Genomic DNA, 21004 nt, shown 5'->3' on the forward strand with positions numbered 1-21004 from the left:
ACGTGTGTCTTGAACCCACGACCCTGAGATGTAGAGTCTCATGCTCTACCGACTGAGCTGATGAACCCTTTCTCGCTGAAGAGGATGGGAGTATATCCATACTACAGAGGCAATGTCACTTAGCTCGGCTATATACTGGTGAAACTCGGAAAATTAGAATATCGTGGAAAAGTTCATTTATTTCAGTAATTCAACTTAAAAGGTGAAACTAATATATGAGATAGACTCATGACATGCAAAGCGAGATATGTCGAGCCTTTATTTGTTATAATTGTGATGATCATGGCGTACAGCTGATGAATACCCCAAATTAACAATCTCAGAAAATTAGAATATTAAATGAAATCAGCAAAACAAGGGCTGCAAATAGAGCAATATTGGACCTCTGAGAAGTAGAAGCACGCATATGTACTCAGTACTTGGTTTGGGCCCCTTTTGCATCAATTACTGTCTCAATGTGGCGTGGCATGGATGCTATCAGCCTGTGGCACTGCTGAGGTGTTATGGAAGACCAGGAAGCTTCAATAGCAGCCTTCAGCTCTTCTGCATTGCTCAGTCTCATGTCTCTCATCTGTCTCTTGGCAATGCCTCATAGATTCTCTATGGGGTTCAGGTCATGCAAGTTTGCTGGCCAGTCAAGCACAGTAATCTCATGGGCACAGGTTTTGGTACTTTTGGCAGTGTGGGCAGGTGCCAGAGTCCTGCTAGAAAATGAAGACAGCATCCCCATAAAGCTTGTCTGCGGATGGAAGATTGAAGTGCTCCAAAATCTCCTGGTAGACGGCTGTGTTGACCCTGGACTTAATGGAGAACAGTGGACCAACACCAGCTGATGACATGGCTCCCCAAATCAACACAGACTGTGGAAACTTCACACTGGACTTCAAGCATCTGGCATTGTGTGCCTCCCCATTCTTCCTCCAGACTCTGGGTCCTTGGTTTCCAAATGAGATGCAAAAGCTGCTCTCATCAGAAAAGAGATTTGGGGAGTCATGTCATCAGCTGGTAGGGACTCAGCTGGTATTGGTCTACTGTGCTTCATTAAATATATTAGTTTCATATATTAGTTTCACCTTTTAAGTTGAATTAGTGAAATAAATAAACTTTTCCACGATATTCTAATTTTCCGAGTTTCACCTGTACACAGTGTCTAACGTCTAACCCTTGGAAGCGGGTTGAGACATCCACATTACTGTGGAAGGAAGAGCTGCCCAAAGGGTTTCAGCACATGAGAAACTTCACAAACCTAGCATGCTGAAAGCATACTTTTTTGCCACATGTTATGTTGCAAGAATGCCCTGGAAACTTTTGTTCTGATGAGGCAACCTGCAAGCGCAATGAATAAATAAAGGGTCACGGAGCCCACTGGATAACACGATGTGAGAAATGATACTTCAAACCTAGGATGGCTGCAAAACAGATTGCAGCACGCAGCAGGTGGGATTCTCTAAAAGCCGAGGTTTCACACCCGGTCTAAACAAATGCACAAGCCTATTTCACAGTGTGAAAATGTAGCTGTGACATTCGTGTAAGCATTTGCAAACCTGATTGGCAAACCTTATTTTTATTTTCTTTTATAAAACCAAAGTGTCCCTCGATATGCATATTTTTAGGACGGATTACACAATAAATGATAAAACAATGAAACAGCGCCACCGACATATATCTTCCTCCCCCCATGTTCAAAAGCAATAGAACAGGGAACCAACACATCCATAATCCATATAGCTAAATGCATGTAGAATCTAGAGCAGCGTCACTCAACCTAGTGCCCTCCCCCCGCCATGTTCCTGGATATCAATTCCTATCACCCCTGACTATGAGCCATGCTGGCTGGGGCTGATAAGAGTTGCAGTCCAAAACATCTGGAGGAGACTAACTAGAGTGCAAGACTAGGGCTTAAATTGCTACTCTGCCATGAAGCTCACTGGGTGACCTTGAGCCAATCGTGCGCGCTCTCTCTCAACCTAACCTTGGTTGTCACTCAATGCTTGCTCATTTTTCTATTATTATTATTATTACTACTACTACTACTACTACTACTACTACTACTGCTGCTGCTGCTGATTTTAGGTTATGATGGGCTGATCTCCTTGGGGACAAAGAGTGGGAAGAAAAGTATTTCAAACAACCCACTTCACAGGGCTTGGATAGTGGGGGAGGAAGTACCATGTGTGCCACCTTGAAGTCAGTGTTAGAAATTAGCCAGGAGCCAGGCGCGTTTTGCTACTAGCGCAGGTCTAATTATGATCACATGGAGATCTCTGGATGCCAGGTTGGCGACTGACATCTCCATCTGGCTGGCCCCTCCAAGTTTCTTAAGCAGGTAAGCAGAAGTGCTTATTTACTGCATTTATTTCCCAACTTTTCCTCTAAGGAGGTCATGATTCACACACACATAGCCCTCCTCAGTTAATCCCAATGACAACTCTGTTAAGAGGCTGTGACTGGCCCAAGGTCACCCAGTTAACTTCCTGACTGAGTGGGGATTTGAACCCCGATCTCCCAGATCCTAGTCCAACACTCTAACCACTGCACCACACCATCTTCCTAGAGTACCAGGTAAATAAATATGGAGAAAGCAAAATGTCACTTAGAGAAGGGTCTGAAATGTTTTCCTTGAAGCTTGAATTTGGTTTATTCTGGGTTGTTTTATTTGATGTTTTAATGTGTTGTTAACCATGTGGAGATTTTTTCTTTAAAATATAAAGTGGAACAGAAATGAAATTAATAATAATAATAATAATAATAATAATAATAATAATAAAAAATTCCAACTGCATAAAGCACCTAGACATTCTGTTGTGGCAACCATAATCCAGGTTTCAGATGCCATTTGGCAAATATATATATACATAGATATATAGATATAGATATAGATATAGATATAGATATAGATATAGATATAGATATAGATATAGATATAGATATAGATAGATAGATAGATAGATAGATATAGATATAGATCTATAAAGGTAAAGGTACCCCTGCCCGTACGGGCCAGTCTTGACAGACTCTAGGGTTGTGTGCTCATCTCACTCTAGAGGCCGAGAGCCGGCGCTGTCCAAAGACACTTCCGGGTCACGTGGCCAGTGTGACAAGCTGCATCTGGCGAGCCTGCACCAGAGCAGCACACGGAACGCCGTTTACCTTCCCACTATAAAGCGGTCCCTATTTATCTACTTGCACTTTTAAGGGTGCTTTCGAACTGCTAGGTGGGCAGGAGCTGGGACCGAAAGACGGGAGCTCACCCCGCCGCGGGGATTCGAACCGCCGACCATACGATCGGCAAGTCCTAGGCACTGTGGTTTTACCCACAGCGCCACCTGCGTCCCATTATATATATGTGTGTGTGTGTGTGTGTGTGTGTGTGTGTGAGAGAGAGAGAGAGAGAGAGAGAGAGAGTTTCAAACACAGCTATAAAGTGCCAAGATATGAAGGATTACACAACCTAGTTCTGCAACCCAAAGGGACCTGTGAGCATCTTGAGCTCCTCAAACAGCCACCACATGGGAAATGGCTTTTGAAGCATAAAGATGCTTTTTAAAACCTGTTTGCGATATGGGCTTATGGAGTCGGCCGAGTCTGCTGTTCAAAGGGAGGTGGCATTAAAAAATTCCAGTGGGTATGTTCAAACTTCTATACGTTCTTGACACAGCTCTAAGGACCCTGGCCTTAAACTCTCATAGAAGCCAAGAAATACTTTTCAAATATACTGCTATAATGCTAAACTGCTCAATAGAACTGGGCAGTTCTATCTGTATATATCATTATTATTATTATTTATTATTTATTGAACTTATATATTGCCCTGTAAACTTAGGGATCGCATCGCTCCATCCCTCATGCAAACGCAATTCGCAACCTGCGCAACAAACAAAGCCCAGAGCCTCTATCTATCCAGCACTTCAGGAACTCAAGCCAGTGGTGATGTTCCACGTTGCATAATGATCTGCAGCATGAGAAGTAAAAGGCCAGCTAAATGCCCCTTTTAGGTTTACACAATAAATGACTGATCTCTTCTTCCAACACCCTGTTTAAGAAATGGATTTTCAAGGATCTTCTCAACCTTATCAAAATGATTTAGTGCAGAAACACTCCATTGCACGGTACTCTGGCCTTAATCACTCAAGAAGGAACTGTTTAGCAGCGAATACGTAAAGAGGTGCTCTGAAGAAACAGTAATTCTAAATAATAATGGAATCCAATTAGGGTGCCTGGAACATTTATAGGATAACCTGGTTTTATACTTTCTCTAGCGTTGCCAAGGAAAGAAGGTGACTGTGATTTTCCAGTTGTCTTCTACATTTCCCCCCGCACCGGTACCTGCCGAAAAAATCTTAGGGCCTCACATTGGTCCAACAGAGACCTCTCGAAGATGCAGTAAACGTGAACCAACAGGCAAATAGATACTTTTATCCCAGAGATTTGATAGTGGTGCAGAGATGTAAGCTCTGAATCTGTATGTGGGAGGTGCAAGTTTAAGGTGGAGTGTGTGTGATCTGCACAAAAACAGGGCAAATGTTACATGAAATTTGCATGTGCAGATTTATAGGTATAGATGTGAATTTTCAGAATTGCTATTATTTAAATTGAAATGCAATGCACCGCACAGCAGTGGGAAATAATAATAATATTTTATTTTTATTTTTATTTTTTAATTATTATTATTATTATTATTAATAATAATAATAATAATAATAATACCCCACCCATCTGGCTGGGTTTCCACAGCCACTCTGGGCAGCTTCCAACAAAATATTAAAATACAATAGTCCGTCAAACATTAAAAGCCTCCCTAAACAGGGCTGCCTACAGATGTCTTCAGAAAGGCTATGATCTGGTACCCTGTGTGCCTGATCTGTCTTGCTGACTCCTGATAGCCAACTTCAATGCCACTCTTGTTCTCCTCCGTCACCTTTAAGCTGAGCTTGCACCAGACAGCCTGTCAAGTAGACGGCTTCTTCAAACACAGGACTGCCTTCTGTAAACTCTAGCCACGGAGCTGCAATGAGGTGTTCCGAAATCTCGAGGTAGCATAAGAACAAAAAAAAAAGCGCACTCATCCACATGCACATATTTTAAAAAAAGAAAACTTGCATTAAACTCCCCTTCTGAATTGGGCCTTGAGACAACAGTCTAGTTCAGTCACCAGCTTGGGCTGATCGCTCAACCATGGTTGGGGGAGATGGGCTTCAAGGCTCCACCATCGCCCTTCTTCCTCTTCCTACATGAATCCCTCCTTTCCTAGCTACCACAACATTTGGACCACACTACGTGTGTGGCGCTGTGGGTTAAACCACAGAGCCTAGGACTTGCTGATCAGAAGGTCGGCGGTTCGAATCCCTGCAACGGGGTGAGCTCCCGTTGCTTGGTCCCTGCTCCTGCCAACCTAGCAATTCGAAAGCACGTCAAAGTGCAAGTAGATAAATAGGTACCGCTTCGGCGGGAAGGTAAACGGCGTTTCCATGCGCTGCTCTGGTTCGCCAGAAGCGGCTTAGTCATGCTGGCCACATGACCCGGAAGCTGTACTTGCCAGTAAAGCAAGATGAGCGTCACAACCCCTGAGTCAGCCATGACTGGACCTAATGGTCAGGGATTCCTTTACCTTTACTTTACCTATGGTTACCACTGCACAAGGTAGTTCCCCATGACCACCTCAAAACAAGGATCAGGAACCCGGTTTCAAATTCTGATTTGAAAGTCAACTAGGACCAGGAGCCACCGTTCAGGGATGAGGGCCCTCCAGATGTTGCTGGGCTTCGATTCAATTCATCCCTAACAGCTGGCCATGCTGTTTGAGGCTGGTGGGAGCTGGGCATCCCACAAGATTGGGAAGGCCACAGGTTCCACACCCCTGCTATAGTTAATCTGGGTCAGATGTTACAGCAAACTATAACTCCTTACCCCTAACCAAAAAAAGGGAAGAAGGAAAAGCAAATGAGAAGCTAGGGGTGGCAGAGGAGAAGGAAGGAAGGAAGGATCAGAGAAGCCCACAAAGCACTCCAGATATCTAAATTAGGCCAATATTGAATTGTTATCACTGCTTTTGAAGAGGGCTAGAATTTAATCTGCTTTTCAACAAAAGCACCCTCTTATACGGATACAATAAAGGAAGAGCACACAGCTTATCTTCTACCTATAATTAACACGCACGGTCCTTTTATCACTTTCCCCCTCTCCCTCCACCCCACTTTTTCTCTCTCACCTTTGACCTATATCAAAATTTTATGATCATTCCATACACATTTTGCCACATTTCCTTGAAACAGCACGCCTGCAAGTCTCTATCAGATACTTAGGTAGCCTGATCAGTCCTTTTGCCATAAATGCTTAGCAAATGAAGGAGCGCTACCAATTTCTGCAGCACCATTAACTATTCCGCTATCTATGAAATCTCACAGCACAACCGGATAGGTGTCTACTCAAAAGTAAACCAATAAGGCTTATTCCTGGAAAAGGCAGTCTAGATCTACAACCTTGGTATGTGTTTATTGTAGTTGGAGTAGACGAATTACTCCTATTAAAATGTCTACTCACAGGCAAGCCCCACCGAGTTCAATGGCACTTACTCCCGGGTAAGTAAGGTATAGGACCGAGGCCTAAATAAACGTAAGGAACAAAATGCCTCCAAAATCAGATCCACCCGCAAAGACACTGTGTTTATTCCAAAACACCCTATGTGAGCAGTTGTAACTTTAGTTCCCAAAGTAATTTCCAGACACTGGTGCCCAGGTGTATGAGCTCGGCTGAGACTCCTTGAAGTTCTCTTTAGTCATGGTGGGGCAGTTGTAAGATTTTGCAACAGGATTGCTCAGTCTCCTTTACAGGCCACTGAAAATTCCTTAAGCAACACCATTCCCTCCCCCCAACATGCGTCTAACTCTGAATTCCTGAATTCGTATCTTCCCTACTGCAACAATTAACCGATTATACTGGCTGTTTTCACTTTTCCGTCTTTAGGACATGTTCAGATGATTGACCACATGACTTTTCGTCCACATCAAAAGGTTTTCAGCTGTTGTGAAAATCCTTGTGAACTGACAGCTAGCTCTCCTTTGGCGATGTACTGCTTAAAAGAAATTGCAATACGCAGCCAAGCACCAGAGGAAATAGGAGTATCTTGGAGACTTCGAATCATATTGCTAACTGAACAGTCAAGCTCTATCTAAAACACTGATAATGATTCCTCAAAACACGTAAACATTTGTAAAGTAAGGATATATAACCACACAAGTTGAATACAGAAAGCCCGATGAAGAGGCCTAAAAACCTGCAAACTAATGTTCTCCTAATATAGAATATATAGACTCAGTATTACATTATATATAATGTATATATTCTCAAGATGCGTATGTATTATTTATCTTGTGAACTGCCCTCTGACCTTTGGATGAAGGGATGTATACAAAGTTAATTAATTATAATTAAGATGGCACAGCTATAGATAAACCCACACAGATTCTCTCTCTCTTAAAAAAAAAAAAATCCCTTAAGAGTTTTGATCACTTTAGGAATAACCTGTGTCTGCCAACAATTCACTTCTAGCATTTAAGAAGCTCTGTATCTACCAGGGAGTGAACTGGCTCTTTCTGCCTACCTGTGCCAGTTAACTACTTTGGAGACAAGACTGTACACTGCACCACAGTTAACATCCCCCTAGAGAAACCTGAATCATAATGTTTTCTCATGATGCAGTGCTATTAACAAATTCCTGCCCATTAAAGGACACACAATCTGATCTCTCTGTCTCTCTCACAGACACTTCTGGATTTAAAATATAATCAATAGGATGGGTTTTAAAATGCTATTTCATTCCTTATAAAGGCAAACTTGCATATATCAAACTTCAGTTACTATGTGCCACGTATAGTTGAGCACAGGGAAAATTTGTGTTGTTTATTTTATAAATACAAAACAAAACTTCCCCACCCTTTGGGGAGGGGGGTTTCCTGCCCTACCAACTTGTGCAAAAGCCCTGAGATCCCAAATGACAGCGCCTTCCATAAAAGGAAGCCCAGCCAGAGATGGCACCCACCATTTATGTGCAGGAAGGCGAGAAATTAACCTCTCCGGCAGACGCATTTGGCCCACTTTTCAAAAAGGAAAGTGAGACTGAACAGGCGGGCGAGTGAGTCTACTACCCCTTCCCGAAAATCAGGATGGGGAGGAAACACCTTGCAAGGAAACCAGCCTCAAACCCTGCTGGACCTTGTGGCAACGATGGCTTGCGGTAGGTCGCTGGGGCTGTGAAATGGGAGGGTTGTCAAAGTCCCGTGGAGTAGAGAGAGAGAGCCGGTGCCCGGTCTATAATAAGAGGGCATTGCAGCACACAGCCAAGTTCAGGGGGGTAATTTAAGCTTGGAAGAAAGGTCAGGGAGTGATTGGGGAGGGAGACCTTTCCATGCACCTGCTCAAGCCGGTGTCTCCAAGCTTCCGTGCGCGCGCGCGCGCGCGCCTGCCTGTCTCTCTCTCCCTCTCCCTCTCCGTGTGTATGTGTCTGGTTACGTGCGTAAAAGACTGCAAAACTGCACGACCCTGCAGAGCGATACAGGCGCGCACGCACGGGCAGGAAGCGGCTGCTCGGAGCAGAACTGCAGCCCCTGCTCCCTTCCTTTTTAAATAAAAAATAAATAAAATCTCTTTTCTGAGGCGCGATCGGAAAGCCTTGAAGTGTCTATGGGGTGGGGGGGTGGGGTAGAACAATATCCCTGCACTTCTTAACATCTCACTTCCTCCCTCCTCTCCTTCTTTTAGCCACCACTGGGTGTGTTGTTTGGAAAGCGTGGCGTTTAAATAAAATTTTAAAAAACCCCACTACCACCACCTCTAGCCCCGATCTGCCAGAACCTGAAGGATCGGCGACATGTCACGACGGCGACAACGCGATCGTCGAAAGCCAGATGGCGATGATGAAAGAAGAGAAGAAAAAGGCGCGGGGTTAAAAAAACATAAAATTAAAACACGCTCTTCTTACCTCTCACATTTCCTTCCAGAGGCAACCATCAGATTGTAGACAGATCGACCAAGGCATTGTGGGGGATTCGCGAGAGAGGATGACCAAGAAATTGGGAGGGGGAAAAAACACCCAAAAGAAAAAAGAAAAAAAGAAAAGGGGGGAAAGGAAAAAAAAAAGATGGGGACTTGTCACACGCCTCCGTCACAGTGGCATTCTCGTCGCCCCAATCCTCATGCAACTGCAGTGCAAAGGGGGGGAAGCAGAGGAGAGCGAGCGAGCGCGCGCGCGAGAAAGGGAGAGAGACAGTTGCCGACGGCTGTGCGCTGCACACTCTTATCTGTAATGTCTGGTTTCCGCTGCTGCCTGCAACTGCCCCTCCTCCACGCTGCAAAAAACCCCGACCAGGAAGCGGCTGGGCGTACTTTGTGGAGCCTGCAAGAATGCACACGGAGGAAGGAGGGCTTGCATTTAAAAAAAAATAAAAATGTGTGCGTGTTTTAATTTGGAGGGGAAAAAATTCCACCCTTCCGCGCGGGGTTTTTTTAAGTAGGAGGGAAAAGGGGAAGCCAAACTTTTTTCTCCTTTTTGCAAGCTGCTAGGAACTGGCAAATCCGGCCGGTACAGTGGGGGGTGCAAAAGCGGGGAAAGCGGCGGAAAAGCCGCCCTCGGGACCCCCTAGGAAAAAGCCTCGCCTTGGTATCTTCCGGATTTCATGGGTGAAACCGAGAGAGGCGAGAAAAACAGCCTCGGAGTTGCGCCGCCAGTGCGGCACACGCGGAGGGCTCGCCGCGGGGAGGGTCGCGCCTGGGGCCGGCGTGGGATTTGCGTGGCGCGCGCTGGGAACGGGGAGCCCGCAAGGTTAAGGTGAAGAGCCCGCAGACTTTGCAGCACTTCGCTGCGAGGTTACTTAAAATTCTCGGCGCGCTTCAGTCGCCAGACGCCCGCTGCTTCCTGGCCTTTCGTTCCAGACCTTCTCGGTCATTGGTGTGGCTTTATTTGTGGCACAAATGCTGCGTCTGAGCCAAGATGCTCCCTGAGCCAAATGGCAGATGACTCTACCATCCTGGCAGCCGCTGGCAGGGTGTGGCTGCATGACTCAGTTCTTCATATGCGCACGTCCCTGCACCTGGAAAGTTAGCAGCAAATCATTTATGCGCTAGTTTTCTAGGTACAGGGTGGTTATTGCTGCTGTTTTAATGGGAGATTCGTTTCGTGTGTGCTGGTAATCCTGAGTATGTTCATAAGCTTTGTAAAAATATTACTTTGAGGGCTTTTCCGGCCGACTTGTTTATTCAGCATTTATCCTAATTTGCTTCCACAAGGCCTACACAGTGGCTAGACTATTAGCATTTATCCTAATTTGTTTACAAAGTGGTTATTCGACAATGAGCATGCATTCATCCTGATTTGCTTGTGGGGTGTTTACACATCTTCCCATTCACCCCCTATTTCTCAATGCATCTTGCATCTCGCTCTGGAGGGTAGGACTTGAAATCAATGACAAAACAATGGACCTGAATCAATGGATTTAAGTTACAAGAACGGAGGTTCCAATTTAACATCAGGAAAAACTTTCTGACAGAGCTGTTCATCAGTGGAACAGACTCCCACAAGAGGTGGTAGACACTTCTTCCTTGAAGGTTTTTAAGCAGGGGTTGGATGGCCATCTGTCATGGACGCTTTAGCTGAGATCCCTGCATTGCAGGGGGTTGGACTAGATGACCCTGAGGTCTCTTCCAACTCTGATTCTATGACCAGCCTGGATAGCTCAGTTTGAGCACAGTGCTGATAATGTCACGGTTGCAATTTCAATCCCTGTATGGGACCGCTGCATATTCCTTCATTGTAGAGGGGGTTGGACTAGATGATCCACAGGGGCCCAACTCTACAATTCTATATTTCACTGACACTTTCCAGACAGCAAAAATGTTTTGTTTTGTTTTGAGTGGCTTTATCGCATTAGGGGGACTGAGCCCTTTATAATCCACTTCGATCGTGCAAACCTAACGTATGCAGTTGAATCTCTTCCGCAAAATACCGACAAGCTAGGTGCACATGATCAGCTTAAAAAGCAGCAAGGTCATTCTTTTTCTCAGTTTGGATCGAAGCTGGGTTTTTTTTGGGGGGAAGGCATCAACATGCAGTATTGCATAAGATATGATGGGAGAGCTGTGGCTTGTGGCTAACGAGTGTAGACCACTTTCCAAACTAGAAGTGATAGGGCACTGGATGCAGAGTTAACAGTATTGTGTATACAGTCACAGCCTTCAGGCCCCCTGGGAGTGAGGCAGTGGCTCTAGCTGAGACTCTTGCATGTTATTTGTGTAGCGTGGGTGGGATTGTGAAAGTCCCAGGGGGACAAAGTTAGCAGGGGTTGGGGGTTTCAGAAGTTGGATGTGCATCCTAGCCGGTGTAAGGTTTGCATTTTCATTTGCATTGCAGATGCAGAAAATTCAAATACCGATCTTCAGTCGGTTGGTGCATCATTTGTGAAAATGGCATCGGATGCCCTGATTTAGCACAATCTGCTCAAGCCGCACAGTACTATTTATACTTACTGATTCTGCACCAATCCCATAGGAACCTTTAGGGCACACACAGGAGAACTGAAAGAGAACTATATGAGGAGCAGCAGATTCCACGTAGTAGAAACATGCAAAAAATAATAATCAAATCTATGCGATATTAAGCTCGCCCCCTTCCTGTTTCCCAATAGAGCATTGGATCTAATATTATACCCAGAGTAGACCAATTGAAATGCATGGCCACGATTAACATGTGCATTAATTTAAATGGGTCTTCTCTGTTTTGGGAGCATGCCCATTTGATAGGGAAAAGCTGCCTCTTTCGCTGCATACAATTTTGTCTGGCTTACCTAGTTAACTTCCATAGCAACGAAAACTCCTACAATTAATTTCTACTGATGCTTCTTGGTGACAGAACACTCACCTGGCGCTGCAGGTTCAGATGCAGAAGTGATCTGCCAATCTACTACCCAGCCAAGTTCAAGATGTTGGTACTAACACAGTTTGGGTACTACAGTATACAGTTTAGCACCGGGTTACCTGAGAGTCCACCTTATCCTTTATATACCCAGTAGGTTGCTGTGGTCTGCAAGAAAGCTTCTTCTGCAAGTTCCAAAGTTCTCAGAAGCCTGCTCCACAGTAACTCGGAGCAGAGCTTTCATTCTGGCTGTTCCTGTTGCTGTTACGTATTAAATTCATATACCATCCTTCATCCAAAGATCGCAGGACAGTTTAAAACACAAAATGAAAAACACAAAATACGTAACGTAGCTAACAACTCCCCCAACACATTTACAAGGCCATAGATCATTTAATCAACCCAAGATGTGCTTGAAGGGGAATGTTTTTGCTTATCAAGCCTCCCTGCGGAGAAAGCACATTCACAAATGGGGAGCCACCGCAGAAAAGGCCCATTCTGTTTTAGAGCATTTGTGTTGAGCAGTGTCAAACACCCTCTGTGTGTTTTCTAGAAATAACTGAAGGTGTCCCTGCCATGAATGTCTGTTTTGTATTGTTCTTGTTTTCTTCAAAATCTTTTTTTTTTTTAGTGTTTTGGTCTTTTTCTGTTTTTGCTGTATATTGGCTTGAGTTGATTGTGTAGGAGGCGATTAATAAATTGATGATGATGATGATGATTTATTATTTATACCCCGCCCATCTGGCTGGGTTTCCCCAGCCACTCTGGGCGGCTTCCAACTGAATATTAAAAACAATACAGCGTCAGACATTAAAAACTTCCCTAAACAGGGCCGCCTTCAGTTGTTTTTTAAAAGTAAAATGGTTGTTTATTTCCTTGACGTCTGCTGGGAGGGCATTCCACAAGGCAGGCGCCACTACCGAGAAGGCCCTCTGCCTGGTTCCCTGTAACCTCTCTTCTCTCAGTGAGGGAGCTGCCAGAAGGCCCTCGGCAATGGACCTCAGTGTCCTGGATGATGGGGCTGGACGATGGGGGTGGAGACGCTCCTTCAGGTATACAGGACCGAGGCCGTTTAGGGCTTTAAAGGTCAGCACCAACACGTTGAATTGTGCTCGGAAACTTACTGGGTGGTGGTGATGATATCTGAGGAACATAGGAAGCTGTCTTAGACCAGCCAGTCATCTACCTCAGTAGTGTCTACACGAACTGGCAGTGGCTTTCAGTGGTGCCAGGCAGGGGTCTTTCCCAGCCATACCTGGAGATGCCAGAATTGAACCTGAGACCTTCTGCGTGCCAAGCAAGTGTTCTGCCGCTGAGCTGCAGACCTTCCCAAATAGTTGTGCTAACCTTCACTTCGTGTTAAAGCAGACTATAGGAATCTGCCTTACATAGAGCCAGGCTATGGGTTCATATAGCTCAGTCTATCCAGCAGATCTCCAGGGTTTCAGAAAAGGGTCTCTCCTCTAGTCCTATCTCGAAGATGCTTGGCATTAAACCTGGAACCTTTTACATGCAGAGCATGTGCTATAGCACTGAGTACATGAACGTGGGTTCGAGTCCCACTTTGGACAAAAGGATTCCTGCATTTCAGGGGGTTAGGCTAGATGACCCTCCTGGTCCCTTCCAACTCTACAATTTTATGATTCTATGAAATTAACATTCCAGGCATCATAGAAATAATGGGAGACTGGGGTGGTAGGATTCGGGAAGACACCACTTCAAATTGCAAGGGCTGCGCCATTTCTGGAAGTGAGTCCAGGGCAAAAAAAAAAAAAAGAAGCTTCTTCCTTGTAGCAAGCTAGCACATCATAGAAAAAGTTAAGTGTTGGCCTAAGATAAAGATTCAGTGTAGTGGGAGGGAGCATGCAGAAAGTAAGACCGCCTATCTATAGCCTCAAGTGGTACAGTCCAGAGTTTCCCCAAGCCATTCTGCATAATGTGTACGTAGAACTGACCCAAGTCTGGTAATGGAAGCCACGATTGTACAATTATTAACTGGGGTTGGTTTCTGTGTAGCTGCAAGCTGACTACAGAGAGGAAACTGAGCACGGACAGCGTAAAGAACGCTTCTAGGACCTCTACAATGACAAATTAAATACCAGTGCCCAGAAAAATTCCATCCTGACTGCTCGAATCTGACTAGTCCGTGTTTAAACAGAGTGTCTTTTCTGCTGAAGCCTACTTGTAAAATCTATGCGGCCATTGTGAAAAGGAGTGCACTTGTCAATAATACCAGCTATGTATGTTGGGATTTATAATGTGCTCACAATCAACCTGGTGCTCTGAGCAGAATGGCACAGATCTTCTTATCTTTCCATATACCTGAAGGATCATCTCCATCCCCATCGTTCTGCCCGGACACTGAGGTCCAGCACCAAGGGCCTTCTGGTAGTTCCCTCACTGTGAGATGTGAGGTTACAGGGAACCAGGCAGAGGGCCTTCTTGGTGGTGGTGCCTGCCCTGTGGAACGCGCTCCCACCAGATATCAAAGAGAAGAACAACTACCAGACTTTTAGAAGACATCTGAAGGCAGCCCTGTTTAGGGAAGCTTTTAATGTTTAACAGACCATTGTATTTTAATACTTTGTTTGAAGCCGCCCAGGATGGCTGGGGAGACCCAGCCAGATGGGTGGGGTATAAATAAATAATAATAATAATAATAATAATTATTATTATTATTATTATTATTATTATTATTATTATTATTATTATTTAAGCGTAGTGAGTTACTGCCTCACACAATGATTTTAGAATAATCCCAGAGGGTCTGGGATGCTAAGCCAGCTCATCCTTTTCTCCTTTGCACAACCGATAAAAGGTAAAGGTAAAGGTACCCCCGCCCGAACGGGCCAGTCTTGACAGACTCTGGGGTTTGTGCGCCCATCTCACATCTATTGGCCGGGGGCCAGCGCTGTCCGCAGACACTTCCGGGTCACGTGGCCAGCGTGACAACGCTGCTCTGGCGAGCCAGAGCCGCACACGGAACGCCGTTTACCTTCCCGCTGGTAAGCGGTACCTATTTATCTACTTGCCCCCGGGGGTGCTTTCGAACTGCTAGGTGGGCAGGCGCTGGGACCGAGCAGCGGGAGCGCACCCCGCCGCGGGGATTCGAACCGCCGACCTTTCGATCGGCAAGCCCTAGGCGCTGAGGCTTTAGCCCACAGCGCCACCCGCGTCCCTGCACAACCGATACAGACACCCAAAAAAGCCATAATCAGAGAAATAAATTTACTTTGTTTATATCACCCTTCTCTGATTATGACTAAAGGTGGGTTTCATCCATATTGCACATGTTTGTGGATGCGTACACTTCTGGAGATAATATTATGGAGTCATCAAGTCATAGAAATGTAAGAGTTGAAAGGGATCCAAGGGTCATCTAGTCCAACCCCATGCAATGCACAAATCACAGCTAAAGCATCCATGAGAGATGGCTATCTAATGGGACATACCTAGCTCTCACCTCAGCAGTGACTTTGAGTGTACAGCCTGCCAAATATTTGGACTACAACTCCCATCAGCCACACGGCCAATGACCATTAATTATGGCAGCTATGGTACAGCAGCATCTTGAGGACTCCAGTTTTCCCTTTTCTGATGTGGGAGAAGGCAGTCCTTGCTAGCATGCTATAAGGCCAGTAGGGGAGTGGCCAACTCAGAAGTGCAGGGTCCCTTCATTAGGTCACAGCCCTTCTGAGATGATGCAAAAAATCTTATAGTTATACAATATTAATAATTAGGGACGCATTGCAACAAGCACTGCAGAGCTCCACGAGTTGCCTGCCTTTCAGTTAAATCTCCTATTTTCTGTGCACATACACGGGGAAGTGATTTGCAGAACCCAGTATCTTCTTTTGTTGTGTTTTCTGTGAAGTCCCATTGTGCATGACAAACCTTGCACACTGTTCTCTTGAAACTGAAGCAGCTTGTGTTTTCAGTGTTCTTAAATGTAAGCTTTGGAAAGCAGAGTGGTCAAAAAGCTCCCCTTTCATGCTGATTGGGCAACTATGATACTCTCGAGACACAGATTCTGCAGGGACTCTATGAAGAAATAATAAAGGGTGTTTGACCCTGCTAGCCCTCTTCCCCCCCCCCCGTGACCTTGGATCACTACCCAACTATCTTAAAACATACCCCATCTCACAGATTTTATCAGTGACAAAGCACATTCTGCTTTTATTTTATTTTCCTTAAGTTTTCAAAAGAGACCACTCCTTTAAAACTTCAGACCATGCATGTCTTTCTGACTGCACAACTATTCTCTTCTTTTGTTCTGAACATCAAAAATCACTCTGCATAATTCAACATGGACTTTTCTTTCCACCTAGTCAAGCAGCCTCTTACATTGGCTGGAAAGAACTCTTATAGTGACCTCCACCTCGAGAGAAAAAGAGAGCGCAGGTGAGTGTTTGTTTCCCCATTAAACACTGTTCTCATCCTCGCACAGAAGCACTTTGTGTCTCCCGATTTAGTCCCCCTAGATCTTTACTAAATATGCCAATAGCTGCCTTGAGGTCATCTTGGGGCGGAGAGGAATTCTTCAGAGAACGTATTATAAAGAACTAGAGGGGAGGCAAAAGCCCCACTATATCCTGAAGGTGACCTTGTACTCAAAACTGCAGAATGACCCACCCCACCAACACCAGACATTGTACAGAAAAGCTGGAAAGGGAAAGCTGCCATGACACCGACCTACGAATGAGTCATAAGGAGTCAAGCCACAAAGAAAATAACTGTCTACGCAGATGAATATAATATTTCAGGAGCTTCTGCAGCCGTCAAAAGCTTGCCATTCTAAACCACAGAAGCGAGACTTCCTCGCACCCTCCCCTCAACGTCACAGGCACAGTGAGGTTCTGTCTCGCTCTCAGTCAACATGGCAACATAGGCATCAACACCAAAGCATAGCACTGACGAGCTTTTGTTTAGTTCTGAAATAGCACCACCCCCAATCCAAAGGGAGCAGCACGTTTTTAAATGTTAAGATCCCACCAGCCAGTTGTTGGGCATCAAACAGGGAGGACCTCAACATTTTGAAAGGTCTCCATGCATGTTTTGTGAATCGGGTGTGGGGCCTATGCTGGCCTCTGGCACCCCTAACCCCCAGCCAGCATCAAGGATGATTGGAGCTGTAGTCTAGCACTATCTGGAAGGACACAGGTTCCTCATGCATGCCTTAGACTGAACTTTGGTTTGATCCAGCAAGGCTCTATCGCTATTATGCAATCCGGTTGTTGGACTGGAGTGGGGAACCCCATACATAGTACCCATTTACTCATGGGATTGCTCTTTCAGCTAAGGAGGCACACATCTTCTACATGCATTTGCCCCCAAATGGATTGGGGCATCTGTTTGACAAGGGGAGGGGAGCGGGTGTCGCTATGGTCTAAACCACTGAGCCTCTTGGGCATGCTGATCGGAAGGTCGGTGGTTTGAATCCGCACGACGGGGTGTGCTCCCATTGCTCTGTCCCAGCTCCTGCCAACCTTGCAGTTCAAAAGCACACCAGGGCAAGCAGATAAACAGGTACCACTGTGGTGGGAAGGTAAATGGTGTTTCCGTGTGCTCTGGTTTCTGTCACAGTGTTCCGTTATGCCAGTAGTGGTTTAGTCATGCTGGCCACATGACCTGGAAAGCTGTCTGTGGAAAAAACAGTGGCTCCCTTGGCCTGAAAGTGAGATGAGCGCTGCAACAGCACAGTCGCTTTTGACTGGACTTAACCTTCCACGGGTTCTATACCTTTACCGTTTACCTGTTACAAGTGGCTTGTGCAAACTACTCGCAGAACGGTCAAAACAAAACAAAGCATGCAGTCTAAGCTTTAGATGACTTTAGGTGTATCCAGCATCAGCCACACTCAGGGTCACCCGCTGAAACGAAAAAACACAACTAACTTCGGTCCGTTCATTTCAGCGGGTCTACTTTGAGTATAACCTATTGAATATTAACTGTATATCAGAATTGTAAGACCCAAAACAAAGTTTTATACTGCATACATTTGAAGTTTGTCAACAATTCAAATTCTGAATCTGAAACCACAGTATTTTGTTTTGAAATTTGACTTTGATTACTACTTCTTTTAAAATGTTAAAAAGCAAACAAAACCCCGTGTTACTATGTTATTGCAAAGCACTGGGCCTTTTCTGATACAGCTACCAATGTTACATTTGGATACAAATAGAAAATGCCACAAAGTATATTCTCACCCCATTAACAGTGTTTGGTGCTTGTTATTTCTGGTGAATATCCTATCTGCTGACTTACCTGGCAAACTGGGTTCAGTACTCTTGCAGGAGCTGCTCAAAGCTACTGAACTTTTTTTAACGTTCAAATGCTTCTATAATTATAGTAAAGGCTCTGCCTTCATGATTGGGATTGCATCCAAAGAGAGGTACTTTCTGTATTTGAAGCAGCTGCTTATTTTAACAGGATATATAGTATCTAGAAATACACTACCTACTCTGAATTATACTATCAGAAGTGAGAAGCACACATCTCCAACTGGTAGCAAGTTTATTGACCAGTGCTAAACTTTGCACTAGGGACGCGGGTGGCGCTGTGGGTAAAACCACAGCGCCTAGGACTTGCCGATCGCATGGTCGGCGGTTCAAATCCCCACGGCGGGGTGAGCTCCCGTCGTTCGGTCCCAGCTCCTGCCCACCTAGCAGTTCGAAAGCACTCTTAAGTGCAAGTAGATAAATAGGTACCGCTTTATAGCAGGAAGGTAAACGGCGTTTCCGTGTGCTGCGCTGGTGCTGGCTCACCAGAGCAGCTTTGTCATGCTGGCCACGTGACCCAGAAGTGTCTGCGGACGGCGCCGGCTCCCGGCCTCTAGAGTGAGATGAGCGCACAACCCTAGAGTCTGTCAAGACTGGCCTGTACGGGCAGGGGTACCTTTACCTTAAACTTTGCACTGTTCAGCAATGCAGACTGCTTCGGAAGAATCTGGGAGACAGCCGTAATAATGAAATTAACGTACCAAAGGAAAACTTCAATAACTAGCAGGGCAAATTTATTGAGAAATGGGCTTTATTTATCCAATTTTGGAATGAAAAAGCAAGACAATATTTATCCATATCACTCTTTCTCCTGAATATAATAATTTATCATTGTGAAAATCTCTCTCCCCCCCCTTCATTTCCCCTTTTAAAAATTACATTAGACTGTATAACTGAACTACAAAAATGCCGGGAAAGAAAAACCCAAGTTATCTGAACTTTTAGTATGCATGAGAAAAAAAAAGAACCTGCAGTTGTTTCTGAGCTTTTAAAATAAATAAGGTATCTGCTTGCTTCCATGTACAAACTGAAGCAATGGAAGTTAATGCCTGTGGTGAAACATTTCACGTGATGAAACCCTAAAATATACATTGATTTCGAGGCTTTCCTTCGTCGTCGTAGCAGTGCCTCAAATTTTGACTTTGCCAAAATTGATTTCCCAAGTCTCTTGTTAAAATACTGCAAGTCACTGTTTTAATAAAGAGAGAGAGAGAGAGCAGGATAGTTCAGCCTTAGCTTTGCATCTGTTCCTATGTTAAAATTATGCTCCAAGCAGCTTGTAAGCAGTGAGCAGCTTGTCTCAAAATGTTACATTTTGTCCAAACAATGTTTACCTCCCTGTGACTGCAGAGTTTTTAAACAGGACACAAATCTATTTTCAAAGTGCAATTCAAAGAGGTTGTTTTGTGTTGTTGTTTTTTTCTTCCTCTTCAAGCCCACAAACTTAATTTGGAGTTGGAACTACAGGGAGTAATTTGGAAAATTGTTGCCTTATGGCCATGGCTATACTACTTTTTATATCAAGTCTCCACTACCTTTCTGCAGGTGTAAAAACTTGCTGATAAAGCATCGCCAGCCAGAGCAGCAAAATGAAATTTAAAGCAGACTATACGTGGCCTATCCCATAATAATCGCAACATCCTTATTAGTATACAATGGGCAAAGCTGGTATCTTCAATGCAGGTGAATCAAAACATTAGAATATAATATAAGCCTGCTGGACCAATGCTGGATCTAGTTCAGCATTCTGAGAATGATTTTTGAGAAGAGACGATCAACCCTGTACACAGTATTTCAGTTGCAGCCACACCATAAATTTGTATACAGTGGTGCCCCGCAAGACGAATGCCTCGCAAGACGGAAAACTCGCTAGACGAAAGAGTTTTCCGTTTTGGAGGTGCTTCGCAAAACGAATCTCCTCTGGGCTTGCTTCGCAAGACGAAAATGTCTTGCGAGTTCCTGCGGGTTTTTTTTTACTTTCCCCCACCCTTTTTCTAAGCTGCTAAGCCGCTTATCAGCTGATCTGATAAGCCGCTAAAAGCCGCTAATAGCGCTAATCCGCTAATCCGTCAATGGGCTTGCTTCGCAAGACGAAAAAACCGCTAGACGAAGAGAATCACAGAACGGATTCTTTTCGTCTTGTGAGACACCACTGTAACAGCAACAATGTTATGGGCTATTTTATTTTCAATTCCTTTCCTAGTGATCCCTAGCTCAGAAACTGCCTCTCTCTCTCTCTCTCTCTCTCTCTCTCTCTCTCTCCAGCTGAAATATTGTGAATTGTGAAATAAGGTATGACCATAATATTCCAAAACTCTGTTGTTTTGAGGTACATATTTAAAACTCCTTTAAGTTGGATCACTTTCTTTAGACAAGGGGCATCATCCAGCAATCCAGACTGCATCTGATCTTGTTTCAACAGTGGTTGGATGTTGACAGTAATCGAGTGCAGTTCTAGATGTGTTGTGAGAAACAATATCGGAAAACCCAATAAATCTCCTATACTGCTGAAGCTGACCGGAAGGAGAGCCTTGCTGAATCTGGCCCAAGATCCATCCTATCCAGCATCTTTTTCTCAAAGAGCCTACAGGAGAGAGCAATTCTGCCTCTATCGCATTGCTGTCCCGCATCCAGCAGCATTGGGTACCAACTGCAGTTTTGTACTTCGTCAGGTTTCTCACTTTGAGTACTTAACAGGATAGGGTTGTTACACAGGGCAAGAAGCCCAGTTTCTCTCTGTTGAGCATCCCATCACATTCTTAGGTCACCAGGAAGGGGGGGAAGATGCAGTATGTGAATGGACCCTTAAATTATTAGATAATAG

General features: G+C 44.8%; 1 protein-coding gene and 2 long non-coding RNA genes across 23 annotated transcripts in view; 2 read left to right on the forward strand and 1 right to left on the reverse strand.

Annotated features, from left to right (window-relative positions):
• Window positions 1-9279, reverse strand: part of MBNL1 (muscleblind like splicing regulator 1) — a 179653-nt gene extending 170374 nt beyond the window's left edge. For 5 of the 20 annotated variants that reach the window (XM_082224426.1, XM_082224417.1, XM_082224433.1 and 2 more), the window contains exon 1: window positions 8978-9021. In XM_082224426.1, coding sequence (XP_082080552.1) covers window positions 8978-9006 — 29 coding nt within the window. In that variant the 5' untranslated portion in view covers window positions 9007-9021. Of the gene's footprint in view, window positions 1-8977 lie in introns of all 20 variants that reach the window. The other 15 variants (XM_082224410.1, XM_082224409.1, XM_082224412.1 and 12 more) reach the window with 10 other exon arrangements.
• Window positions 8038-8973, forward strand: LOC309533324. The gene is made up of 2 exons (XR_014220117.1): window positions 8038-8233; window positions 8758-8973. It is a non-coding gene; the product is annotated as an uncharacterized lncRNA (long non-coding RNA).
• A 232-nt stretch (window positions 9280-9511) lies between the features above and the next one.
• The window catches only part of LOC309533377, a 29120-nt gene continuing 17627 nt past the window's right edge, over window positions 9512-21004 (forward strand). Inside the window, exons 1-2 of one of the 2 annotated variants that reach the window (XR_014220187.1) lie at window positions 9512-9823; window positions 16231-16303. This is a non-coding gene — a long non-coding RNA (uncharacterized lncRNA). The remainder of the gene's footprint in view (window positions 9824-16230; window positions 16304-21004) is intronic. The other variant, XR_014220188.1, reaches the window with a different exon arrangement.

This window comes from Podarcis vaucheri, assembly GCF_965113315.1.
Source record: "Podarcis vaucheri genome assembly, chromosome: 5".
NCBI classification, from domain to species: Eukaryota; Metazoa; Chordata; class Lepidosauria; order Squamata; family Lacertidae; genus Podarcis; species Podarcis vaucheri.